This window comes from Malaclemys terrapin, chromosome 25 (assembly GCF_027887155.1).
Source record: "Malaclemys terrapin pileata isolate rMalTer1 chromosome 25, rMalTer1.hap1, whole genome shotgun sequence".
Taxonomy (NCBI): Eukaryota; Metazoa; Chordata; order Testudines; family Emydidae; genus Malaclemys; species Malaclemys terrapin.
In genome coordinates, this window is record NC_071529.1 from 10,854,357 (window position 1) to 10,868,020 (window position 13,664).

At 43.6% G+C, this 13,664-nt stretch overlaps 1 protein-coding gene across 1 annotated transcript in view; it reads left to right on the forward strand.

Moving 5' to 3' along the window:
- Positions 1-5,515, forward strand: part of TTLL6 (tubulin tyrosine ligase like 6) — a 43,025-nt gene extending 37,510 nt beyond the window's left edge. Inside the window, exon 16 of the mRNA XM_054014045.1 lies at positions 5,455-5,515. Coding sequence (XP_053870020.1) covers positions 5,455-5,497 — 43 coding nt within the window. The 3' untranslated portion in view covers positions 5,498-5,515. The remainder of the gene's footprint in view (positions 1-5,454) is intronic.
- The last annotated feature ends 8,149 nt before the right edge of the window (positions 5,516-13,664 follow it).

Sequence of the window (13,664 nt, forward strand, 5' to 3'; positions counted from 1 at the left end):
TCAAGAACAGAGACCAACAAGTGAGGGAAGAAACTAAAGAGGAACAAGGCACTCTTATTGGATATATGTAAATCAGCCAACATGGAGACGCCCCCTCTCCATTAAGCCAATGAACAAAAGCCTTGTTAATCAGAGACAAAACATAACAAAGCAGAGTGCCCTCCTGGAGAGATGGCTGGGCTGGGGATTCAGGACAGCTGGGTTCTAGTCTCAGCTCTGCCACTGACCTGTTGAGTGACCGTGCCAAGTCTCTGTGCCTCAGTTGCCCCATCTGTAAAATGGGGATGATGAAATTCCTTGGTCGTCTGGTGGTTTTGAGTCAATAGTGCCATCCTGTACATACACAAGACTGTGTAATAAAGGCCTCTACACAAGGAGAAGGGCCGAAGTCACACAATTGGCACATTTTGTTTTTGTTAGGGTACATGTAGCTATTAGTATCAGCCAAGCATCGGCTGAAAAAGGCCTGGTCTAAAACCCCTTAAAGTCAATGGGAGTCTTTCCATTGATTATAATGGACATTGGATCAGGCATTTAGGGCCATATTTTCAAAAGCTCTCCGCGTCCACACTCAGGGTCAGATTGTTCAAAAGTGCCGCATATAGGGTGCTGAGCACTTCTGTAAATAAGCTCCCATTTGCGGGTGCTGAATATTTTGACCTGATTCGGAGCCATTAAAGCTAATGGGAGCTTTGCCTCTGAGAACAGGGCCAAGTCTCTGAACCTGGGCTACTTTGAAAATCGGACCCTAAATTAACAGACACTTCTCATGGGATTTTTAAGGCATAGTGATTTTTGTATGCTATTGATTTTTAGGCACTCTACAATCTATCGTATAGTAAAAAGAAGGGGTTAAAGTGAGTGTTAAATATGTCGATTTTACTAAATGTCATTCAATGAATCAAAACAGACACAGGTGATAAAAGGGTGAAAGTATGTTTTTCAACAATCCTTATGATAAGAGAGTAAATATAAATAATGGCGAGTATTAGTGGAGAATTTTAGGGTAAAAATTGGATGTTATTTCACTAATAGTGTGTTTGGGGCAGTGTTTGAATTCTAAATTGAAAAAGGGAGACATGGGCCATAATTGCAAACACTTTTAGATACCAATATTTTCTTTCTTTCTTTCTTTCTTTCTTTCCAGGGCCACCCAGAGGATTCAGGGGGCCTGGGGCAAAGCAATTTCGGGGGCCCCTTCCATAAAAAAAGTTGCAATACTATAGAATACTATATTCTCCTGGAGGCCTGGGGCAAATTGCCCCACTTGCCCCCCCCCCAGCAGGCCTCTTTCTTTCTTTCTTTCTTTCTTTCTTTCATAATGTACAGTAAATCCAGAGTTTTTAAAAGCTCTCTCATAATTGAAGTCAAATTTTCTAAGGAGGTCAGCTCCCACATAAGCACCAAAATATTGGCCAGATTCTCAAAAGACCTCAGTACAATTCCATACGGTCACAGTGGGTGCTGGGTGTTTCTGAAAGCCTGCCGGTTGCAACTGTGGGTGCTGAAAAGAATCAGATTTCCTTTGAAAATTGGCCCCACCTGTCTCATCGGCCCAGCTATTAAAAATGAACTGTGACACAAGACAATAAAATCCAGCAACGGGGGAATTCTTGAGACAGAATCCTGTACTGTAAAAACGACTCCAGCCAATGTACAAGCACCTAGAAGGATGACGAGGAGACAGGATCACTTGTGTAAGAAATGACCTTGTATAATTACACCGCCTGATTGTCTGTGACTCAGCAAATTGTCATTGTATTGCCCCACCAGAAAGGAGAGGAAATTGGTTACCTTATAGAAGTAACACATTCTAAATAAACTTAAAGCCCCTCCCCACTGCCACTCTGCATACAGCTGCCTTAAAAACAGCACGTTGTATTTCCATGTCTTCTCCTGTCGCAGTTGGTTTGGGTTTTGCACCCTGGCTGTTTTTCTGAATTTAAAAGACAAAGATTTTGTTTCATATCTTAGGAGAAACTCGTCCGATCTCCTTGAAGTTCAGAACTAAAGGATCCTAAACTGGGAACGGGGAAATATTACCGAAAGATGCGTTACTGCATTTCTATTAAGGTTTCAGAAGGGGGTGAATGATTCATTGGGGGAAAGTGTTGAGTTTTCTCTTCTGTGGGGTCAGTCCACTGGCTTTGACCTGCTGGGATGTGAAGGACTGGGGAAAGGGATAGGGGAGAAGGGTAACTCGGAGCAGCGGAGCTGGAAACTGGCTTTGACAGAAATCGGGGGGAACTGGGAAGCGACCCCCCGGGACTCTGTAATCCGGTGTTCGCCCAACCTGCGGCCGTGACCTGTTTGCCTTACAACCGGTTTGGAAGGGAGGCGGAATTAGAAATACGCACCTGGGGTCGGTGACCCCCTTGAGCGCCTCAGCTCTGCCTTCGCTTTGGGTGCATCAGGCTGTTCGTTTCCCCCACTAAATCCATGCTGTGGGCTTTGCTTACCCGGTCGTTATTTTAGCGACAGCGCCTAGCGCTCTGTATCGCGGTGTCTATCCCCTCTCACTTTCCCCTGCAGGGCAGAAAGGTGACACGTTTGAGCCACACAGTAGCATCGGGGTTCGGTGACCCCCTACGAAGGGGGGAAGATCGTCCCTGATTTTCAAGGGAGCAGCGGGTGAAGAAAGGTATTTAGGTCCTAAAGGAGGCGGTTTGGGGCTCCGCCGTATTGCCGTGGGGAGCAGGAGCGAGTGAGAGGCTCGGTAATTAAAAGGCCCCTCAACTCCTGCTTGCTTCACTCACAGAGAAAGTCCCATTGACTTCCACTAGGAATGACTCCAGTGAGTCAGGCAAACATGATCCGACCCAGACTCAAAGCTGCCAAGAGTCTCCCAAAGCAGGGGGGGGGGTTCCTCATGGGGGGCTTGGTTTGAATAATGATAATTCTGACACTAAGTAGCGACTGTGTAGCGCTTCCAGGCAGGAAAGGCTTTTCCCCGTTCTCCCCCAGCCCGTGCATGCTGCGGGTTTCACCCCTTAGTTCAGCCCCATCGGACACGCGCCCGGGCATTGACTGCGGAGCTTTCAAAGCCTCGCAAACAAAACGTGCGGGGAAGAAAAGAGCCGCTTTCAAAGAGCAAAGGAAGGAAAGAAGGAAGGAATCTGGCCATTGGTGTAACTGCAACAGGGTTCCCCCGCGCGCCTTCTTGGCGCTGCATCCCTACTAGACACAGCGACAAGCGCAGAGATGTATTTGGTTTTGTTTCCTCACATACTCTCCTTATTCATTGCTAGGTATACTTCTGTTTATACACACACATCTCTGTGTAAATAAGAGTCCATAAGGCTGACAAAAGAATGTGATTGTTAGTGGCCGTATATCATTTGCACTCATAATTTAAATGATCTTCACACGCACCCCAATCTCTATCTATCCCCATACACATCTATCTATCTATCTATCTATCTATCTATCTATCTATCCCCAAACACACCAAACTATCTCTCTCTCTCTCTCTCCATACACACCCCAATATCTATCTATCCCCATACACACCAAACTATCTCTCTCCATACACACCCCAATATCTATCTATCTATCCCCAAACACACCAAACTCTCTCTCCCTCCATACACACCCCAATATCTATCTATCTGTCCCCATACACACCAAACTCGCTCTCTCTCTCTCCATACACACCCCAATATCTATCTATCGATCTATCCCCATACACACCAAACTATCTCTCTCTCTCTCTCTCTCTCTCTCTCTCTCTCCATACACACCCCAATATCTATCTATCGATGTATCCCCATACACACCAAACTATCTCTCTCTCTCTCTCCATACACACCCCAATATCTATCTATCTATCTATCTACATACACATTCCACTATCTATCTATCTATCGATTCCATGAAATAGATCATTTTGTTCCATCATTCCGTAACGAGAACTTCCCATTAAAACGAATAGGAATGATAGATAGTAATGATAGATGTAGCCCTAGATTTGGACAACCTGACCCGGCAAGACAACAGCTGAGATCAGGAAGCTATTTTCTTGTTCCCGTTTGGAGAATTGCCTGGTTCTCTACTAGACCAGTGGCTCTCCATTTTTTGTACTGGAGACCCCTTTCACATAGCAAGCCTCTGAGTGCGACCCCCCCCACACACTTATAAATTAGAAATACTTTTTAATATATTTAACACCGTTATAAATGCTGGAGGCAAAGCGGGGTTAGGGATGGAGGTTGACAGCTCGCGACCCCCCATGTAATAACCTCACGACCCCCTGAGGGGTCCCGACCCCCAGTCTGAGAACCCCTGTGCTAGACAGTTCGCTGTAGCCTGACGATCTGGATTTCACTTTGTAGCTTTCACGTGCTATTAAGCCTTTCCAGGAGGGTGTATTGCATTTTGCTGCCACAACTAACCCTTGGTGACGTTAGTCTCAAGCCTTCCTGCAATTTTAATATTCGAAGAGAGAAATTGTCATCTGGGTGTAAAAAAGGAAGTATGAATATGTTCAATGTAGAGTATAGCCAGGATCCGTTATTCACTGGAAGGTGCAATGACAATTAATTCAAACAGCGAAACGGTGTTTGACTTTGCAATAGGAAAGCTACTGGGCTTTTCCCGTTATTTGCAGCTTCCTGAAAATCAATAAGTTAATGCCCCAGCTTGCACAATGGAAAAGCGAACCGGCTGACAGGCTGTATTAGCCAGAATGAGAAATATCACATCCTGATTGCAGAAAACCTGCAGCTAGTTCTAGGTTAGAAAATAGAATGACCCACTTCAAGCCTATCGTGAGAATAATTGTGCCGCCATAGATTGGTAAAAATTGGAGTTGATAATGTCAGCTCCTCCTCACATATTATAGAGAAAAAAACGACGTTACAAATAAAATACCTGTAAATCCAGACAAATACAAAACTGGTCAATGTAGTCAGAAATAGATGCTTTTAAAATATATATTTCCCTTCTATTTTCCTCTCTTTCCCAGTTATAAAGTTTTCTGTAGATTCCCATGTCTGAAAATATTAACTTTCAATATCGGGAGGGTTAGTACAGAGAAGGAAATATTTTCCGGTGAGAGTGAACTGATCCGAAACCTCATTAAAAGTATCTCATTGACTTGAAATGTGCTTTGAATCAGGCCCAGAGAGAGAATGCATTAACCTGTAGAATTGCATAGATCAATATGAAAGGACGAATGTTAAGGAAACACCTAATATTCATGGAGAGAGACTCCAGAAGTGTTAGGACATGAAAATGTAGAAATCTAATTAGTCATCGGATTTTGCTGCGATTCCTTGAAGTGGGATACAGTACAGATTAAGTTAGCAGTGTTCCAAACAGGAGACAGAAATCTCCGAGTCTTTCCTCCCAAATTTCTGGGGAATGAATTGGATATGATCTGCTTTAATCATGACAAGTGTTTTGATCTTTAAAAAAAATCATATTTAATCGTATCTGTTTTTTTTTTCTTTGTAGGAAGCAGGGTTGCTCTGAAAATGACCTCGAAATGATACCATAAAGTATTGCTTGTCAAAAGAAGCTGGTCCGAGAAAAGATATTACCTCGCCCACCTTGTCTCGGGACTGAAATGAAACTGACCAGGGATTCCATTCGGCAACCGGCCAGATGGTTTGACTGGGAGTTTTGCTTATAATCTTACCCCAGATCCTCAATGACAAGAAGCGGATCCTTGTAAATTGTCAGGGATCTGCCCCCTGCCCACGGATTTAAACCAGAAGCGTGATCCGCCGAGGAGCAAGGACTCTTGACTGCTGAAATCCGCACAATAAAGGACGGGAACTGTGGGCAGCCAAATCTAGAATAATTCAAAGGCAATGAAAACAGAACGGAAGCGAAGGCTTCAGAATAACCCCTTGATGCCACGTCACAGCACTGCTAACATACAATCATGCCACCGAACTACCATACAGTGTTGCCAATCATGCCATCTACATACTGTGCAGAAGAATGCGAGTTCAGCAAATGAGGGCTTCTTGCAACTAATATAGAATGGGGGATGGAGGGGGAAAAGTGTCGCTGTATTTATTTAAAATTGCAATTAGGTCACAACTCACCTGGCTTGTTCCGAGTCAGCCCCTAGACCTTTTTGATTTCACTGCAGTCTAAACGAATCGCACTTTCAATTCGATTGCCCACCACTAGCTTTCTGCCGAAGTCTGCACGTTTTCGAGCAGGGAATTCTGGCTCATTACTGACTGGTCCAGCTACCATCGAAGTCAACGGGAAATTCCAATTCAGTTTTAAACAGGAGCAGGGTTGCTATTTATGGCTTCAGCCTTGTGTACCCTAGACCAGGAGCGGTGCTAGCAAAACTGATCTTGGGGGAAAAATAATAATAATTAAAAAAAAAGACGCGCTAAAGTTAACTCGGATTTAACATGAGTTTTAGGGAACAGGACAAATTGTGTTTAAACCCCGTATAATTAGTGTCAGAGCATAAAGGACCCGATCCTGCTTTTCTCCTACACAAATAGCCAATGAATTAAATAAACCAATTTAACGCATTCTAAACCCGTATTTCTTGTGTACACGTATCCAGTTAATTGAATGAATAAATTCCTTCTCGGTATTACTTAATCCAGCACCAGGCAGCTTAAGAAGTAATACTTTTAACTGATTAATGACAACACAGTGCAGGTATAAGCAACTTTAGTCCTATAACTGAAAAGCACTTGTACAATATACCTTCAGAATGAATCCATTACAATGTATAACAACAGTTGTACCCAAAAATTTAAATTGACTTTGTCAAAAGGTAATGCCTAACTCCTGTTGAAGTCAATTGAAGTTAGAGCCTAAATACCATTGTGGGGCTGAATATTTAGGCCCCTAAATACCCTTAAACATTTGCTCCCTAAATCTATATTTAGGCTTCTAAATAAGTGGTCTGGTGTTCAAAGATGCAAAGCGTTTGCAGCTCCCATTGAAGTCAATGGTAAAGTTGTGGGTGCTCAACACTTCTGAAAATTAAGCCAAGTATTTAGGTGCATAGATAAGGATTTCTATGCCTATCTTTAGGCATATATATCGGACCATTTTTTCCCCTGTCTTTATTTGTAAAGTTCCTTGCTTTGGGCATGTCAGAAAAAATAAAAGCACAATTATAATAAACAGTATATTTTTAAAATATAGTAAAATCAGACACCAGGGCAACATAAACAAGGGGAAAGGCTGGATCTGAGATTAACTCAAATTGTGAAAACTTCTGGGAAAAGACACGATTTTAAATAATGATTTGTTATTATTTTGTTCAGTGGCACCTAGAAGCTCCAATCTAGATCAGGCTCCAACCTAGATAAATAGAGACAAAGTATGGGAGGAGGTACAAAGGAAATGACGGGAGGAGGTCACATGGCAGAGCAGAGCTAGGAACAGAACCAAGCACCCCATGGCCCAATCCAGGGGATCATACTACCATTCTGAAGGCTGAGATTCATAGATGTTAAGGCCAGAAGGAACCACTATGATCATCTAGTCTGACATCCTTATATGGGTGCTCTGAGAGGAATGGGCATGGAAAGAGACCTCAGACCACAACAAAAGCTCCCCCACACGAAGCCCTAAGGAGCCCTGATATCCCCTCTCCATGGATGTCGGTGAGTATGAGTAAGGGAGCACAGGGTCCAATTAGGAAGATACTCAAGGAGAAGATCTGCAATATCAATAATCTGTTGTTACCAAGAAAAAAAATTCTCTACTGCAAACAAGTCTGTTGCCAACCTTCACCATGGAAAGTTCGATTGAATTTACATAGGCTGCCTAGAGGGGATGATGTTGGCCTTCGCAACTTAGACCTGGACTATTGTAGTCAATATGAATTTTGGCTCTGTGTTGGACTTCTTGGGGTATGACCTCCACACTGTTTTTTTCTTTAACCACTCTGCAGTCCCTTAGGGCTGAATTGCTCCAGGCACATTTTGTCTGTGATCCTGCTTCCGCTATAGACCTGGGGTATTTCTGGATCAGAAGCCCACTTGCAAGCCTTATCCAACTCCACCTTTGCTACCCAGCCTCGAACAGCATTACCCTTTGTCTCCCAACCGTGCATAGCTCCGTTTACTCCATCTGAGCCAGACCCAGAGCACCCTGTGTGATTGCAGTCCTGGAACGTGTATGCTCTGCCAATTCGCCTCAGTCTTAACTCCAGTGCCCTTGGAATCGCAGGCCTAAGGAGGCTCTTTATCACGCCAATGGTTTTGGTGGTTGAATCCCAAATTCTTTATAAACTCTAGATCACTTTAACCACCAATGGACGGCCGTGAGATGGAATGCAGCAACTGCTTTAAGTGCCCACAGCAACACTACAGATTAAGGCAGGAAGTGGAGAAGAATAATCCCATATCACTCTGACCCTGCAGGGGAAAGTAGAAGGGCAGAATGCAGTTATCTAGACTAGCACTTAACTGGGTCCATAATTGAGGCAACAGCCCTCCCCTTGCCAAAAGTGGCATGAGATCTTTAATAGCTACTAGATATCAAGACCTGGATTTTACATGCTACCTTAGAATCATAGAATCTCAGGGCTGGAAGGGACCTCAGGAGATCATCTAGTCCACCCCCCTGCTCAAAGCAGGACCAATCCCCAACTAAATCATCCCAGCCAGGGCTTTGTCAAGCCTGACCTTAAAAACCTCAAAGGAAGGAGATTCCACCACCTCCCTAGGGAACCCATTCCAGTGCTTCACCAGCCTCCCAGTGAAAAAGTTTTTCCTAATATCCAACCTAAACCTCCCTCACTGCAACTTGAGACCATTACTCCTTATTCTATCATCTGGTACCACTGAGAACAGTCTAGATCCATCCTCTTTGGAACCCCCTTTCCAATGGCACAACATATCCTGCCTCCATCTTGGACCCTGAGTTCAGTAGTGGAAAAGAAAAAGCTCCTTCATCATCAGTAGGATTGTCTTCAGTCCTTCCCCTCCCATCTCTTCCGGCATTCCCCATCCAAGTACTGACCTGCTTAGCTTATTCTGGGGTGTCGTCCAGATAGAAAAGAAATCATAACAATTCATTATTAATAACTACAGCAGTTTGCCCTTACATAGCTGTATTTGATTGTAGGATCTCAAATCCATTTACTAGGATGCATTGGTATGAACACCCTCATTTTACAGAGGAGGACAATAAGGCTGGGAGAAGTGAAGGACTTGTCTGACATCACACAGCAAGCAAGTCATTAGCCTCTTTGGGGGTCTGCTGGTTCAGTCCCTTGTTTTAAACAAGGTGCTAGATCACACTGTCTTCCAAAATAATTATTATCGTTATGGTAGCACCTATAAGCCCCAAACCAGATGCTTCTTACATACACATTCTTACATACTCTGTTCCACCAGCTCACATTCTGTTGTTATTACCCTAGTCTCTGAGAGCTCCAGTCATGGGTCTGGACAGTGGCTGGACTCAATGTTGCTAGGTGCGGGACAAACCCAGAACTCCTCACCCCAAGAAGCTCACAATCTAAGTATAAGATAAAGAGGCAACAGATGGATACAACCAGATGGGGGAGTTCTCATGAGGTGCCCATAATCACATAGCAGGCCCAGCAAGAGAACCCAGATGTCCTGAGTTCCCCAGTCACAACTCCAATTTATGGCCTAGACGTATCATGAAACCACTCATAAAGTCAGGAAGTCTCCAGATATGAACTCTTACCTAGCACTCTGTCACCTATCCCCCCACCCATTCCAACCCCCCAGGTATTCAGTCAGACTGCTGGAGTGGTTCATGAGATTAAAAGAGCAGCCAATGGTGAAGAGCTAGTAATATATGGGTGAGATGGAATAGTTTGTTCCGAAATGTTACCCCCACAATCAGTGGAGGATTTCACCCCCCCCCATGACAATCATAGGAATGTCATATGATGAGATAGGCTGGTTTCCAAACCACAAGAAAAAGAAAACCTCTACTTATAGGACAGGTGTTTTGGGGAATATAGACCATCTTAGTATTGGGGTTTGCGCAGGTATCGATGTTTGTGTTGTTGTCATGGTTATCAGTTGTTTGTGTTGTGGTTGCTGTTGTTTGTGTTGTCATTGTATATGTTGTCAGTGTTATCCGTTGTTTGTATTGTGGTTGCTTTTGTTTGTGTTGTTATTGCTGGATATGTTGTCAATGTGATCAGTTGTTTGTATTGTGGTTGCTGTTGTTTGTGTTGTTATTGCTGGATATGTTGTCAATGTGATCAGTTGTTTGTACTGTGGTTGCTGTTGTTTGTGTTGTTATTGTTGTAAGTGTTGTTATTGTTGTTTGGATTGTTAATGATGTTATTTGTTTTGTTATGAATATGAATATATTTATTTGAGTGGATTGTCGATATTTTATTTTATATATTGACTGTTAAGCGCCGAGAACGAGCTGATCATCTCAGTGGATTCTCAAAACAACACTCTCACTATTCTGCCTAGCAAGGGACAATAAGACGCAGATGTTCCATTTCTCAGGATTGCCCTTTTTTTTGCAGTTTCTGAAAATTGTGGCAAACAAAATCCCTTGTCAAGCAGTCTGGGAGCTCCCCTTGAGTTTCTTTTAAAGGTCAGATATGGCCCGATCCTGCTGCTTCCAGTGAAATTAATGGCAAAGCTCCCTTAGACTTTAATAGGACCAGAATCATGGAGTGAAATCGTGGCCCTATTTAAATCAATGGGATTCTTGCCATTCAAATCCATTCATCCAGGATTTGATCCCTGATTTCTTCCATGCAATCCGCTTACTGTCCCGGGAGGACTGAAAGTTGTAGCATTCAATGAACTGAGAAACCGTGAATTCTTTGTATCAGAGGGGTAGCCGTGTTAGTTTGAATCTGTAAAAAGCAACAGAGGGTCCTGTGGCACCTTTAAGACTAACAGTCTTTCTGTTAGTCTTAAAGGTGCCACAGGACCCTCTGTTTCGTGAATTCTTTAATTCCCCGGCTACGTAAGAACATGGTTAAAACAGCAGCTCTATTTGCAAACGCTGTATCCGTTAATTACGCTGCTGTGAGCCAGCACCAGCTAAACAAATGCAAAACTGGGCTACATGTTACTTTCATTGAATAAAACTCGCATTGAAATCCAGGCGAGCAGCATGTCCTTATTTAGCAGACACGTTGCCCATTCTATACTACGACACAATTTGCAACGTAGCTTACATGAATCCCACACCAGATAAAACTACGTTATAATATACTACATTGCACACATTAATCCACTGGGCACTAATATGTCTTCTCTCTCTCTCTCTCCAAACCGCAAGATTCTTAAATTAGCAACCTCGGGAACTCAACGTGATGAAGAATTAAAGTAATTAATTTAAGAGGAAGAACAGGAGTACTTGTGGCACCTTAGAGACTAACAAATTTATTAGAGCATAAGCTTTCGTGGACTACAGCCCACTTCTTCGGATGCATATATGCATATTCTATATGCATCCGAAGAAGTGGGCTGTAGTCCACGAAAGCTTATGCTCTAATAAATTTATTAGTCTCTAAGGTGCCACAAGTACTCCTGTTCTTCTTTTTGCGGATACAGACTAACACGGCTGCTACTCTGAAACCTAATTTAAGAGGGTATTTCAGGGCTGTGTGAGGAGTTAATGAACCTTCATAAGATCATTAGAGCCCTTGGTTTCGCATTTAGATCGCAAGTGTGTTGACTTTTGAATTAAAAATAATATTTTCAGACCCTGTTTTCCAAATAACAATTAAATGCAACTTCCTCTCTCCTTACGGCTGTTGTGTCTATAGACGCACAAGACCAGTTTCCTGATCTATTTCCCCCTATAAAAGGAGGTTCCTGTCAGCGATTTGAAAGGGTCAAGAGATTGTTAGCTGCCTTGTTAATTACTTGTGATCGATAATTAACAGAGAAATAAAGGCAGTGCTTCTGTAGCCTGGGAAATGTCCCAAAATCTGGGAATTTGTGAAGAAAATGTTTTGAATGAAAATTCCCAGTTTCCCAAGTTGAAACATTTTCCTCACAAATTCCCAGGTTCGGGGAAATTTCCCAAGCTATAGAAGCACTGTAAAAAAAACCTTATCTGGGATTTTTTCACCAGATTTGGGAATTTTTTAGCGCTAGATTGGGAAAAGTTGGCATCACGATATAGAAGCACCGAATAAAGGCTGGAAGAATACGGATGCTGCTGAAACCCTCCAGAATCTCCCCCCTACAACAAGTCAAAGCGAAAACAGAGCGAGTATCCCATGGTTTTAATAACAATATAAGCATGTTGTCCGGCTGCTCAGTTCCTTAGGGATGGCTGGACCATTTTAATTATACTCCTGGGGGGGAATATTTACTGCCTGCTTTAAAGCGGAGGGAGAGGCGCTTTTAGAACAATCATAAACCCAAGAAAAAGTTGGCCTTAAAAAAAAAACCAAGTAAAGGATGAAATGAATATTGGGTCTCCTCAGGAAATGAGAAAAGAAAACTGATCTGTCCGCAAGATCTTATAGCTTGAGATTTTAAAGGTAGATCAATCCACGCCCCTGCATGAGAACGCAGGGACCAGCGGTACAGAGAATGATAGCACAAATGAGCATATTCGTTGCTGTTTTGGAACAGGAAACACGTCAGAATGTCGCGTTCACCAACCACAGCACAGCAAAATCTGGATTCGCTCACGATCCTGAAGTCCGTGTTGCAGGTCAAACTCCCGATGAACTTAATAGACTTGTCATAAGAGAAAATGGTGCGCTCAGAAGGGCCTGATCCTGCAGTCTCTAATGATGCAACTTCTCCCCTGGTCCTGGATAAAGGCTGTTTACTAAGAGGGTTTCTGGTGTAAGGGTGGGGGGGAGTGGGAGCAGCATTGCCGATGTCTCAGTGCGGCTTGCTAAAAAGCCCGCCCCCACCCCGTTTGTTCAGGTTGGTCTCCCAAGAATCTGTGTAGCAGGGGTGGGGGAATTTCCACAGGAAGGAATTCGATGGTTTCTGAATCCAGGCCAACCAAAATAGGGGGCTGCAGACGCCCCGGCATGAATCCCAAAGACAGAGGGTTTTGCAATCCAGGCCACAAATCGATCTCATGAGAAATATTGTCTTTCCCCCATTTCTGGCCTCTCTTGTCTGCGCTCTGTTGGGCCTGAGGACCCTCCCCTGCCCGACAAGGGCTGGCTTTACGCTTGGAGAATTTCTTTCTGCCTTCCCCAGTTTGCTTCGATGGGGCTCCATGAACCACCAGGCCTTTCTCAAGACCTTTGTCCAGTCCACCGCTCCACCTTCGAAGTATGGAAGCGAAGGACCACTCCAGGCAGGGTTAACCCTTCAGGCTTTAAATTGGACTCCCGGGTCACTCACTGGATTTCAGACATTTTCCAGACAAGAAATGGGATACCGCTGGGGAAAGATGGGGGGACCCAGTCTTATTCCTTAGGTGCAATTGATCGCCACCCCTTCCCCAGCAAACACAGGATGGGTGTGTTACGTTCAAGACTGTTAAGCAGTCTACCTTTGACCTTTTAAACATTCTTTCCCCGGATCGCTGTACACCTGCGATGTTTGCACATCCCAATTCCCCCCTTTTACAAGGACCTGTAAATACACTAAAACCTCCTGTGAGCCCGACGGTTTGCTTTTAGTTTTTATTTTCCAATGGAAAGTGCTTCTAAAACATTATTCTTCGGGTTTATCTTGAAGTGCAAGGGAGTTAAAGGGGGATCGTGGTAGTTGATGGATACTAGGATT